General features: G+C 40.2%; 1 protein-coding gene across 4 annotated transcripts in view; it reads left to right on the top strand.

Moving 5' to 3' along the window:
- PDE4B (phosphodiesterase 4B) overlaps window positions 1–14,545 on the top strand; it is a 597,863-nt gene that overhangs the window by 458,476 nt on the left and 124,842 nt on the right. For all 4 annotated transcript variants that reach the window (XM_067006427.1, XM_059075560.2, XM_067006432.1 and 1 more), the window contains one exon: window positions 5,795–5,989. In XM_067006427.1, coding sequence (XP_066862528.1) covers window positions 5,795–5,989 — 195 coding nt within the window. The remainder of the gene's footprint in view (window positions 1–5,794; window positions 5,990–14,545) is intronic.

The raw sequence follows: 14,545 nt of genomic DNA, 5'->3' as shown, positions 1-14,545 counted from the left end.
AAGCATTTGAAGATGTTAGTTTCTAAATATAATTGAGGGAAATATTTTCCAACAGAACTTTAAAGAAACACAGCATTTTTTCACAAATATACCACCGCCCCAAAATACACACATACACACACACTCCACACCCAAACATACACCTTATGATAGACAAAAAAGTTCTCCAAAACTCATGGGATGGAGTTCCTGGCATACTGCAGGGAGGATGGAGAAAGAGGACCCTATTGACTCCATCTGGGGACTCCTCTGAGATCTTTAGCTGCCAGAGGTTTTAATCCAAATAAAAATGGCTTTTTAAATCCAAATAAAAATCCAAATAAAACTGGTGAGATCCTCACATTCATTCAATAAATATTTTTTGGATGCCTTCTGGTGTGAAACTCAGTTCTGGGCCCTGGGAATACAAAATAAATAAGGCTCAGTCCCTGCTTCAAGGTCACAGTCTACTGGAGTGGGAGAGATCATGTAAACAGAGACATACAATCCAGAGTGGTAGGTTCCGGGATCAAGAAGAGTCTGTGAGGCCATGGAGGAGAGGACCCTGGGCACAGATTGCAGGATGAAATTAAAAGAGGTCACACTTGAGAATTTTTCAAATGAAGTTTCACATTTTGGAGGCTTCTGTTTTCTCCTTTGGAAATGGGGGGGAAGAGAATCAGCCCAGAGTTGTGAGAATTCGACAATGTATTACCTAGAGAAGGAATGAGTTGTCAAAGAAAAGTCTCCTCTGATTCAGAAATGAGTGATTCCTAGGATGTTGCTTCATGACTTTTTGTTACAGAAATTGGGGTATGTGCAGGTCATTGGGGATCAGGAAGCAACCACCCTGGCGACAATTGCAGGCAATTCTGCAACCACCTGGCTTAGCTTGAATTCTTGGAAATAGAGCTTAGCTTCGTTTAATAAAAAAGGTTTCATATACACCTTGTGATTCTGTTCTTTATCCCTGATTTTTCCTCCCAGGCTTATGAATAAGGCTTCAGTCCCATTTCTCCCTCCGAGACTGGCAAGCGGCCCTACTTGCTCCAGCTGGAGGCCAGGCAGTGCAGGCTGGGGAAGCTGTAGATGTCTTCTGCCGCCTGCTGGCTCCCTCTTAGCACCAGTGCAGGGCTGGCTTTGTGTGGATTCCTAGGCAATGGAGTCCACCAGGAGAGAAAGTGGGGCAGAGAATGTTCCTGCTTTTATTAAAAAGAAAGAGACGAGAAGATGGCAGACAGAAGCTGGTATAGGAGGGCTTTTCCCATCATGGGGGTTTGTGTAAAGAGATCACCATCTCAAACATCTATGCCAGTGATTTTTCTATATAAGTTTGTTTTGTTCAGGGAGAACACAGCTGTGCTTTTTATTTATTTTTATTTTTAGATCATTGTCTCACAAAGCTTATCAAATAAGTTAATGCCGCATCTGTATAGACTCATTTGAAGGAAACAGCAGAAACCCCTGCCAGTGGAAGTTGAGATGAGGGTAAGGAGGCAGGAAAAGGCAAAGGACAGGAGAAACATTTCATAGTAAATTGACTTTCATTGGTTCAGCTGACGTTTTTTGATAGACCTACTATTTACAAGGCTCCGATCCAGATGCCTGGGATACAAAAGTGAGTAACATTGGGTCCCTTCTCTTTAGGAGATAAGAATCTATCGGGGAGCAGCTAAATAAGTGGATAATTAAATAAATGGAAAATTAAATAGAGATTACAAGTACTGTGATCAAGTACTGCTGTAAAGGAGTCTAGGAGAACACAGAAGCGGAGTACATATCTAAATCAAACTGGTAGCTGCAGTGTTAGAAAATATTTACTGGAGAAGGTGGCATGAGCTGAGTTTGAAGTCGTGATTGATTGGAGACAGTGGAGAGAAGGGCATTCCAGTTACGGGGAGCACCACCTCTCACACACAGCATCACCCACTACCACCGCTACCTCGAGAAGCTGAGACTTCTAGAATCAAAGCAGGAGAAAGGTGTTAAAATATTAGGTCTTGGACAACAAGCAGGTGACTCAGTCCAGGGCGATCTGCCGAGGCAGGCAGAATCATGGGAGACAGCAGCATACAGAATCCTGGACGTCAGAGAGCAGGACTTGGGGGTTGGGGGAGTGTCTCTGATCCTAGAAAAAAGGCCACTTTCAATACTGTTGCAGTCCATATGCTGGCTCTGGGCAGGTCCCGTCAACTATTCATCCCCTCAGTCTATCTGAAAACTTCTCAGTGACGTCATCCGAATATTGAAGTAACTGTAAGCTCAAAGGTATCAATTACAATGTTATTTAAAATTAGAAATTCCATGACCCACAATAGGGAAAATGCCTGAGGAAGTTCGGCACAACGTCTGGATGAACCATTAAGTTCCATGGGCATGGAAAATGATCATTCTGAAAACTGCACACTACGCGAAAAAAAATCATGATTCAAGCCTGCAGGAAAAATATTAACACTCAGAAAGAAAATACTAACCTGCTAATATTTTTTCTCTATTGTTTATATTTTACATAACATTCTTCTTTACTTTTATAATAGTATTTTTTAATATAAAGAAGCCTAAAGGTGAAATATGAGTCCTGATTAAGGCAGGGCTAAAAATTACTCTAAATAAATAATGACCCCATTTGTATGTTCGCTTCTGATATTTCAGATTCTGTTTTTTCCCCAATTGTAGTTCAGTTTATGCAGCATGTTCCTTTTGCTTGTTAAGCCCGTCCTCCGTCTCCCCTTTACCCACACCCTTCTTCCCACCCTGGATCTGTGGGACGTATTGTGATGTCTGCCCACTAATTTTGCTGTGACTGGAGCTGGTGTCTGGTTGGTGATTCACGTTTGTTCCTAAGTTGTACATCTGTGTTGGTTGCTTTGAAACAGTGCCCCAGGGAATATGAAAGGCCATTTGTCTCCCTGAAACTGCTTCTTTGCCCCAGAGAATTCTTCCTTGGCTTTTTCGGAATTCCTGCAAGCTCTTCTATGAGTTTAGGCAGGGTAAAGAAGAAAGAAAAAAGAAAAACAAGAAAACAAAGGAAAGCAGCATGGAGGGAGTTTTAGTGTCTGGGCCTAGTCCCTGCTTACCTGGCAGGACCAAACCTCCTGGTCCTCCTGCTAACACTGGGGGCAGATGCTTTGTGACATCTACTTAAAGGGTAATACTTGTGGACTGACTTTCTGCCCACTAGGAATGCCTGCAGCAGGAAAGAGGGCAGAGTAAGCCCTCGTGGAAATCCTCAATGGAAAAAGTTCTGAGAGTTTGGTAGGCATACCCACTTGGCACCTCTTCTAAGGTTTTAGCACAGATATACACAGCAGTGACATTCATAATATTTAATGACTGGTACCACATGGGCACTGACCAGTTAAAAGGACACAGGTCACCGTGCTGAAGCTAGAGACCCCTGCTGTTCCAGTCATCAGCAGATCCTGGACAGTCTGGGGCAGTGGCTGGCTGCCAACTGTTACAAAAGTATTTCAGGGACTTCCTTGGCCGTCCAGTGGTTAAGACTTTGCCTTCCAGTGCAGGGAGTGCAGGTTCAATCCCTGGTTGGAGAGCTAAGATCCCACATGCCTTGGGGTTAAAAAACCAAAACATAAAACAGAAGCAATATTGTAACAAATTCAATAAAGACTTTAAAAATGATCCACATAAAAAAAAGTATTTCAATGTTTTAATACCCATTAAGGCTGTACAGATAGATACCAAATGAATTACAATATGATTACTCATGAAATTTCAAAGCTTATTTATGCCCACTCTTAAGCTTTATGTAGGCCCATCTTTACCTTTTAAGAGCCTTCCCTCTTTGTCCTTAAGAAGAGTTCAGAGCCAGCATCAAGTCCTAGTTCTACAAGCTGTGGGTGGCACAAAGGAGTCCTTATCCACAAAGGAGCTCTTTATTTTGCTCAACAACTAGTATAGATCTCACCCAAGGAAAGTGTGCAAGTCAGCTTACGTTATATTTTCACTTGCTGCAACGTATTTGCCTTACAACATAGCTCTACCTCCAGGCAGTCTGGCAAACAGGCTGAAATGTGTGAGTGATTGCCCACCTGCCTGCTTACCTGCAGTCTCTGAAACACAGTCCCATCCCAGACTGTGAGCCTGCCGTGAAAATCCATTTGCAGTACCGTGAAAGCCCAAATACATACATTGGATTCTTACGGCTCTTCCTTGTTCTCTTAACTGGAGATTCTCACTTGCTGCTTCTTATCAGACACCCGAGTTTGTGGGTTGGCTAAAAGCAGCTTCTCGGAATGGTCTCCGGGGAAGCATTATGACCCTGAATTCTTTCATTTCTTCTTTCCCTGTTTCAGTGAAATCTACAGCCTCAGGGTAATTTACTGCCTCCCCTGTCTTCATCCAAGATAACAGCCAAGGTTGCTCATAATCCGACTGACTCTCTACATACCAAACACACGTTTCGCTTAAATGTAGAGACTGAAGAGAAACTGCACTCAGTGACCCAGTGAGCCATTCTGGAGTTCTGTGATTACTGAAGTCTGAGGTTGTAGAGGACTGAATTGGAAGACCAAATTGGTCTTCCAATTCTTACTGTACAGTTACTAGCCCGTGATTTTGAGCAGATGTTTAAAATCTCTCTAAGCCTCATTTTCCTCAAATATAAACTGAGATCATACTACATACTTCACAGGGTCGTGATAAGAGTTGTAAATAGAATAATAGATCAGAAAGCAATTTATAAACTAAAAAAATATATGCAAAATCCACCCCAAGAGAGAAGGCTATAAGAACTAATGAACAAAAAGAACCACAAATGTAGAAATAAATTATGGCAGCTGGATGAGTATAAAGGAAGCCCACTACTGTGGTCCAGCTTGGAAAAGAGAGCATCTTTAGCCCCGTTCCTTCTCTAATACCTTTCTGCAGAGCTTTAGCCAGAGAGCAATGAGTGGTGTAGAGAAATACTAGGCAAGAGGGTTACTGTCAATCTGAGGCTAAGGGAGGTTATGCATGCAGGAAAAATGCATAGGGGATGTTGGAGAGCATGGGAATAACACAGTGCCTAAAGTAACACCAGGACCAGGAGAGAGAAAACAACAGCCAAAATGTCTACTGCTCCCACCTGTGTGTTCATTGATCAGAGCTTGTTCAAATAATTCTGGACTTGAGGGTACCTTTCCAGAATGAGGTAGACTGACTAGAAATCTCAATGGCACTCCTCTGCCAGAGTCAGTGGCTGTATCCTCCTCCAGAGAGGAAGCTCTGCACCCCTGGAGGGCTATTTGGCATTATCAGATTAATTAAGTCATTGTCTGTGCTTAAACTTGCATATGAACATTAAGTGTCAGACTGGGCCTCCCATTTAATCAGCCAGTGGATGTTTTCAGGATCGCACTTTGTTCCTGAAACATTCAGAAATGTGTGCATTGTATCTTTAATGAGACTGTGATATTTATTTATGGCAGGAAGAAGCCTCCCAGCTAAGAAAACTCATTCAAGTGATAGTTGAGTGTCTGGCACTTAGAGCTGTGTTAGATGCTGTATCTGGAGTCGCTTATTATCAACAGTTTATTTTATGAATTTGTCAGTGTTGCTCATGCCGCTGAAAGGCCATGGGACTTTGCTCCGAGGGTCAAATTCTGGCTCCAGTCTCTGCTGATGACTGAACTGTGGGACTGTTCCGTATGTATAAAATGAGAATGACTGCAGCTCAGAGTTGTTTGGAGCCTTAAAACTTTCCATGAAGTGTGAAGTGCTATGTAAAATGCCTGGCACGCATAGGTTCTCCATGCATGTATGTCAGATGCCCTTCTCTATGTTTCTCATGTGACCAGTTTTCTTCTTTCTCTTTAAGCTTTGATGTGGAAAATGGCCCTTCCCCAGGTCGGAGCCCGCTGGATCCCCAGGCCAGCTCTTCCTCTGGGCTGGTCCTTCATGCCACCTTTCCTGGGCACAGCCAGCGCAGAGAGTCCTTTCTCTACAGATCAGACAGCGACTATGACTTGTCACCAAAGGCAATGTCGAGAAACTCTTCACTTCCAAGCGAGCAGTAAGTACGAGCTGTCTGACTCCCAGTTTCACACTTACCTCATCTTTAACCCCATCACATCAGAGAATCAACACTGTTCCCCTTTAACCCACAGGAAAGGGGGAGGAGAAAAGTGAACAGAGCAGTGGTGACAACGATGACCACCTTAAGGATATTAATTCTCTCTTGCATGAGAAATATGTAGCCGGGGTCCCCAAGAGTGTTTAAAACCTCAGGCAACAGTGTTTGATTTACTTTGGTTATTGACACTTTAAAAAAAAAAATTATTATTTGGCTTCATTTCCTGAACTGCTGAATTGTTTATGGCATGAGAATCTTAACACTGTTTGCAAACCACACTCAAACTTTCCAAGGCATGCGCAGTTTTCATGAGGCTACAGCAGAGAAGGAAAATGGTGGTTGGTGACACGCATCCTCTCTGAGTGGCCTTTGCTGGGCGACATTTAATAAGCTATCATCTAGTCACATGTCTGTGTCCCTTCTCTGGAACCTTAACACAATGCCCACTTGTTGCCTGGCTCCTGGGTGAGACAGAACATACTCCACCACCCTATTAAGCATGGCTGATGTTTCTGTTTTGCTGCTATTAATTGGAGATCTCTAATTTTTATTTAAAGAACAATGACCGGGTTGTGTTACTTGTTTATTAAGTTTCTGAAACCAAATAAAATTGGATGCTGGAATTCATGCCTTAAAAGGTCTCTAGGCACATGTACAATTGTATTTAACATCATATGTTATAAAAATTTCAGTAGCTCTCTAAAGTCTCCAGACTGGAAATTTCCACTGGGCTCTCTTCTGCTGCTGGAAAGGAAGCTAAAAAGAGTCACCCTCTTGTGAAAGGGGCAGGGGGCATTTTAAAACTACCAATAAAAAGTATTGTCCAGGGCATTTCCGCCAGCTAATTTTAACAGAGGTACCCCTGCCCTAAAATATCTCAATCATCAGGTGGACCATAATTCATTTATTCACTCATTTGGCAAAAATTTACTGAAGCTCTCCTATGTGCCATGCAGTGTGCCAGGCTTTGGGCATAAAAGGTCAGCAGAACAGTGAGAAAAAATCACAGATGCGTTAAAAACAGATATTATTCTCTAAAAGTTTGCATGCTTTCAGGGAGGTTACAGTTAAATAAGAAAGATAAGAGGAACATTGCTACTGTGTGGAAGGAAACATTTAGTGAGTGCTTACTATAGGGCCCTGTTCATTTACATATGTTATCTCTTAATCTTTACAAAAGTCCCATCAGGTAGGCACCATTATTATCTCCACTCTATAGATGATGAAACGAAGACTCTGAGAAATGAGAAACCTGCCCCTCCCCCATGACTCTATGCCATGCTATATACCTTGATGTAGCTAAGAAAGACCATAGGCAAAACTTTGGTACTTTATTTACCTATGTTCTTCAAACTGCAAAGTAGAACCTCTCCTATCAGGTAGAAAAACATGAGTGGAGTAGAGGTAACTTCTTTGCTGTAGATCATGTAGAACCAAGGAAGTTTCTGATCAAGGTTTGGATGGGGGCTTTGACAGTGAACATCCCTGGAATTCTCTCTTCCACCAAAACAAACAGCTTTCTAGACTCCCCTGAAGGAGAGCATAGGAGATGTGATGAGCTGAAGTATCTCAGGGTCACTCTGAGGCTTCCCAGCAGGTTCTAACCAAATTTCATATTAAACTCCAGTGATTCCTTACTTAGGACCAAAAGGTTATAGAAATTTTGAACATGAAGAGACTTTCAAGACCACAGTCCAACTCAGTCTATAGCTGTAGAAACAGACATCTAATTCTGAACGACTCTGCATTCAGGTCCCTAATGCTAATGGTTACCCTCTTTTCAATTTTACCAACCAGGAAAAATTATCCCCTAACTTTAGAACCTACATAGAGTTGCCAACTTTAGATTTAGGCAAGTAAGGATTATATATGTAAGTTAACTAGTATCATTCTCCCTTAAAAAAAAAAAAAGAGCAAGTACCTTCAAGATGGTGGAGGAGTAGGATGTGGAGATCACCTTCCTCCCCACAAATACATCAAAAATACACCTACATGTGGAACAACTCCTACAGAACACCTACTGAATGCTGGCAGAAGACCTCACACTTCACAAAAGGGTCTGGGTTCTCTGGCCAGGTGTCAGGCGTGACCCTCTGAGGTAGGAGAGCTGAGTTCAGGACATTGGACCACCAGAGACCTCCAGGCCCCACATAACATCAATCGGTGAAAGCTCTCGCAGAGACTGCTGTCTCAACGCTAAGATGCATCACCACTCAAAAAACAGCAAGCTCCAGTGCTGGACACCCCATATCAAACAACTAGCAAGACAGGAACACAACCCCACCCAATAGCAGAGAGGCTGCCTAAAATCATAAAAAGGGCACAAACACCCCAAAACACACCACTGGATGTGGTCCTGCCCAGCAGAAAGACAAGATCCAGCCTCATCCTCCTGATCACAGGCACTAGTCCCCTCCACCAGGAAGCCTACACAACCCACTGAAGCAACCTTAAGCACTTGGGCAGACACCAAAAACAAGGGGAACTACAAACTTGCAGCCTGCAAAAAGGAGACCCCAGGCACAGTAAGTTAAGCAAAAAGAGAAGATACAGAAATACACAGCAGATGAAGGAACAAGGTAAAAACCCACCAGACCAAACAAATGAAGAGGAAATAGGCAGTTAGCATGGAAAAGAATTCAGAGTAATGATAGTAAAGATTATCCAAAATCTTGGAAATAGAATAGAGAAAATACAAGAAACATTTAACAAGGACCTAGAAGAACTAAAGAGCAAACAAACAATCATGAACAACACAATAAATGAAATTAAAAATTCTCTAGAAGGAATCAATATCAGAATAACTGAGGCAGAAAAACGAATAAGTGACCTGGAAGATAAAATAGTGGAAATAACTACCACAGAGCAGAATAAAGAAAAAAGCATGAAAAGAATTGAGGACAGCCTCAGAGACCTCTGGGGCAACTTTAAATGTGCCAACATTCGAATTGTAGTGGTCCCATAAGAAGAGGAAAAGAAAGGGGCTGAGAAAATATTTGAAGAGATTATATTTGAAAATTTCCCTAACATGGGAAAGGAAATAGCCACCCATGTACAGGAAGTGCAGAGTCCCACATAGGATAAACCCAGGGAGAAACATGCCAAGACACATAGTAATCAACTTGGCAACAAAGACAAAGAAAAATTATTGAAAGCAGCAAGCGAAAGATGACAAATAACATACAAGGGAACTCCCATAAGGTTAACAACTGATTTCTCAGCAGAAACTCTACAAGCCATAAGGGAGTGATGTGACATTTTTAAAGTGATGAAAGGGAAGAACCTACAACCAAGATTACTCTAGCTGGCAAGGATCTCATTCAGATTTGATGGAGAAATCAAAAGGTTTACAAACAAGCAAAAGCTAAAAGAATTGAGCACCACCAAACCAGCTCTACAACAAATGCTAAAGGAACTTCTCTATGTGGGAAACACAAGAGAAGAAAAGGACCTACAAAAACAAACCCAAAACAATTAAGAAAATGGTCATAGGGACATACATATCAATAATTACCTTAAACGTGAATGGATTAAATGCTCCAACCAAAAGACACAGGCTTGCTGAATGGATACAAAAACAAGACCCATATATATGCTGTCTACAAGAGACCCACTTCAGACTGAGTGACACATACAGACTGAAAGTGAGGGGATGGCTAAAGATATTCCATGCAAATGGAAATCAAAAGAAAGCTGGAACAACAATACTCATATTAGATAAAATAGACTTTAAAATAAAGAATGTTACAAGAGACAAGGACGGACACTACATAATGATCAAGGGATCAATCCAAGAAGAAGCTATAACAATTATAAATATATATGCACCCAACATAGGAGCACCTCAATACATAAGGCAACTGCTAACAGCTCTAAAAGAGGAAACCGACAGTAACACAATAATGGTGGGGGGGACTTTAACACCTCACTTACACCAATGGACGGATTATCCAAACAGAAAATTAATAAGGAAAGAGAAGCTTTAAATGACACAATAGACCAGATAGATTTAATTGATATTTATAGGACATTCCATCCAAAAACAGCAGATTACACTTTCATCTCAAGTGTGCATGGAACATTCTCCAGGATAGATCACATCTTGGGTCAAAAATCAAGCCTTGGGCTTCCCTGGTGGCGCAGTGGTTGAGAGTCTGCCTGCCGATGCAGGGGACACTGGTGCGTGCCCCGGTCCGGGAAGATCCCACATGCCGCGGAGCATCTGGGCCCATGAGCCATGACCTCTGAGCCTGCGCATCCGGAGCCTGTGCTCCACAATGGGAGAGGGCACCACAGTGAGAGGCCCACATACTGCAAAAAAAAAAAAAAAAAAAAAAGAAGTCTCACTAAATTTAAGAAAATTGAAATCATATCAAGCATCTTTTCTGACCACAACACTATGAGATTAGAAATGAATTACAAAGGAAACAACGTAAGAAACACAAACATATGGAGGCTAAAAAATACGTTACTAAATAACCAAGAGATCACTGAAAAAATCAAAGAGGAAATCAAAAAATACCTAGAGACAAATGATAATGAAAACACGATGATCCAAAACCTATTGGTTGCAGCAAAATCAGTTCTAAGAGGGAAGTTTATAGCTATACAAGCCTACCTCAAGAAAAAAGAAAAATCTCAAATAAACAATTACACCTAAAGGAACTGGAGAAAGTAGAACAAACAAAACCCAAATTTAGTAGAAGGAAAGAAATCATAAAGATCAGAGCATAAATAAATGAAATAAAAACAAAGAAAAAATAGCAAAGATTCTATAAAACCAAAAGCTGCTTCTTTGAGAAGAGAAACAAAATTGATAAACCATTAGCTATACTCATCAAGAAAAAGAGGGAGAGGACTCAAATCAATAAAATTAGAAATGAATAAGAAGTTACAAGGACACTGCAGAAATACAAAGCATCCGAAGAGATTACTACGAGCAACTCTATGCTAATAAAATGGACAACCTGGAAGAAATGGACAAATTCTTGGAGAGTTATAACCTTCCAAGACTGAACCAGCAAGAAATAGAAAATAAGAACAGACATATCACAAGTAATTAAATTGAAACTGTGATTAAAAATCTTCCAACAAACAAAAGTCCAGGACAAGATGGCTTTACAGGTGAATTCTATCAAACATTTAGAGAAGAGCTAACACCCATCCTTCTCAAATTCCAAAAAATTGGAGAGGAAGGAACACTCCCAAACTCATTCTATGAGGCCACCATCACCCTGATACCAATACCAGACAAAGATACTACAAAAAAAAGAAAATTACAGACCAATATCACTGATGAATATAGATGCAAAAATCGTCAGCATAATACTAGCAAACAGAATCCAACAACACATTAAAAGGATCATACACCATGATCAAGTGGGTTTATTCCAGGCATGCAAGGATTCTTCAATATACACAAATCAAACAATTTGATACACCATATTAACAAATTGAAGAATAAAAACTATATGATCATCTCAATCGATGCAGAAAAAGCTTTTGATAAAATTCAACACCCATTTATGATAAAAAACTCTGCAGAAAGTGGGCTTAGAGAGAACCTACCTCAACATAATAAAGGCCATATATGACAAACCCACAGCCAACATCATTCTCAATGGTGAAAAACTGTAACCATTTTCTCTAAGATCAGGAATAAGACAAAGTTGCCCATTCTCACCACTGTTATTCAACATAGTTTTGGAAGTTTTAGCCACAGCCATCAGAGAATAAAAAGAAATAAAATGAATCCAAATTGGAAAAGAAGTAAAACTGTCAGTTTGCAGATGACATGATACTATACATAGAGGATCCTAAATATGCCACCAGAAAACTACTAGAGCTAATCAATGAATTTGGTAAAGTAGCAGGGTACAAAATTAATGCACAGAAATCTCTTGCATTCCTATACACTAATGATGAGAAATCTGAAAGAGAAATTAAGAGAAATTAAAGAGAAATTAAATCTTAAAGAGAAATTAATAAAATACCTAGGAATAAACCTACCTAAGGAGACAAAAGACCTGTGTGCAAAAAAGACACTGAGGAAAGAAATTAAAGATGATACAAACAGATGGAGAGATATACCCTGTTCTTGGATTGGAAGAATCAACATTGTGAAAATGACTATACTACACAAAGCAATCTGCAGATTCAATGTAATCCCTATCAAACTACCACTGACATTTTTCACAGAACTAGAACAAAAAATTTCACAATTTGTATGGAAACACAAAAGATCCCCAATAGCCAAAGCAATCTTGAGAAAGAAAAACGGAGCTGGAGGAATTAGGCTCCCTGACTTCAGACTATACTACAAATCTACAGTAATCAAGACAGTATGGTAATGGCACAAAAACAAAAATATAGATCAATGGAACAGGATAGAAAGCCCAGAGATAAACCCAAGCACATATGGTCACCTTATTTTTGATAAAGGAGGCAAAAATATACAATGAAGAATAGACAACCTCTTCAATAAGTGGTGCTGGGAAAGCTGGACAGCTACATGTAAAAGAATGAAATTAGAACACTCCCTAACACCACACAGAAAAATAAACTCAAAATGGATTAAAGACCTAAATGTAAGGCCAGACGGTATGAAACTCTTAGAGGAAAACATAGGAAGAACACTCTATGCCATAAATTACAGCAAGATCCTTTTTGACCCACCTCCTAGAGAAATGGAAATAAAATAAAAAATATTCAAATGGGACCTAATGAAACTTAAAAGCTTTTGCACAGCAAAGGAAACCATAAACAAGACTAAAAGACAACCCTCAGAATGGGAGAAAGCATTTGCAAACAAAGCAGCAGACAAAGAATTCATCTCCAAATTTTACAAGCAGCTTATGCAGCTCAATATTAAAAAAACAAATAACCCAATCCAAAAATGGGCAGGAGACCTAAATAGACATTTCTCCAAAGAAAATATACAGATTGCCAACATACACATGAAAGGATGCTCAACGTCACTAATCATTAGATAAATGCAAATCAAAACTACAATGAGGTATCACCTCACACCAGTCAGAATGGCCATCATCAAAAAATCCACAAACAATAATTGCTGGAGAGGGTGTGGAGAAAAGGTAACCCTCTTGCACTGTTGGTGGGAATGTAAATTGATACAGCCACTGTGGAGAACAGTATGGAGGTTCCTTAAAAAACTAAAAATAGAACGACCATATGACCCATTAATCCCACTACTGGGCATATACTCTGAAAAATCTATAATTCAAATAGTCATGTACCACAATGTTCATTGCAGCACTATTTCCAATCGCCAGGACATGGAAGCAACCTAAGTGTCCATCGACCCATGAATGGGTAAAGAAGATGTGGCACATATATATAATGGAATATTTTTCAGCCATAAAAAGAAATGAAATTGAGTTATTTGTAGTGAGGTGCATGGACCTAGAGTCTGTCATACAGAGTGAAGTAAGTCAGAAAGAGAAAAACAAGTACTGGATGCTAACACATATATATGGAATACCCCAGGGGAAAAAAATATATATATATATGGTTCTGAAGAACCTAGGGCCAGAACAGGAATAAAGATGCAGATGTAGAGAATGGACTTGAGGACACAGGGAGGGGGAAGGGTAAGCTGGGACGAAGTGAGAGAGTGGCATAGACTTATACATACTACCAAATGTAAAATAGATAGCTATTGCTAAGCAGCCGTATAGCACAGGAAGATCAACTCTGTGATTTATGACTACCTAGAGGGGTGGGATAGAGAGGGTGGGAGGGAGAAGCAAGAGGGAGGGGATATGGGGATGTATGTATATGTATAACTGATTCACTTTGTTATACAGCAGAAACCGACACAGCACTGTAAAGCAATTATACTCCGATAAAGATGTTAAAAAGAAAACAAACCAGAACTTACAAAAATAGTAAGGGCACACTTTCATAATAAAGAATAGTCCTTCCCAAGAAAACACAGTTGTAAACATGATCTCATCCTATCAAAGATACTAATAACAAGATATATTAAAAGCTTTGAGTGAATAAAAATAGCCTAGAATTTTGTTTTGCAAATATTTCAGCATGAGAGTACAACTTTCATGTGTTTGTCAGTTTAGGAATTTATATTTCTCAACACAACAAGAAGTAGAACTTGAATATCCAGATTTTTCTGAAATTTCATTTTATCAGGACCATGTTGGAAAATCCAGTTTTAAACAGGTATTTTGAGCTAACTTGAAATAATGCTCTCAAAGCTATTTCACCCGATTATTACTCTTCAGGATGATTTGAAATAGAGGAACAGCAGCCCCTGAACCTCTTACTGCTTCTCCTGCCTTCTACCCATAAAGCCAAGAAAAAGAAGGACAGTAATAGGTTTGGAGTCTTGATGTGAAGGCCGCTGGATGGGGGCTGCAGCGTGTTCCCCGCTCAGGAGCCCCTCTTTCCAGAACAGAACAGTCATGAATTTACACAAGAGGTAGAAAACTTCGCATAATTCCCCAGCTTTAAATCTTA

The sequence above is a fragment of the Kogia breviceps genome, chromosome 1, assembly GCF_026419965.1.
Source record: "Kogia breviceps isolate mKogBre1 chromosome 1, mKogBre1 haplotype 1, whole genome shotgun sequence".
In the NCBI taxonomy this organism is placed as follows: Eukaryota; Metazoa; Chordata; class Mammalia; order Artiodactyla; family Physeteridae; genus Kogia; species Kogia breviceps.
The sequence above is the reverse complement of the archived record's forward strand: the minus strand, read 5'-3'. Positions and strand labels throughout refer to the sequence as shown.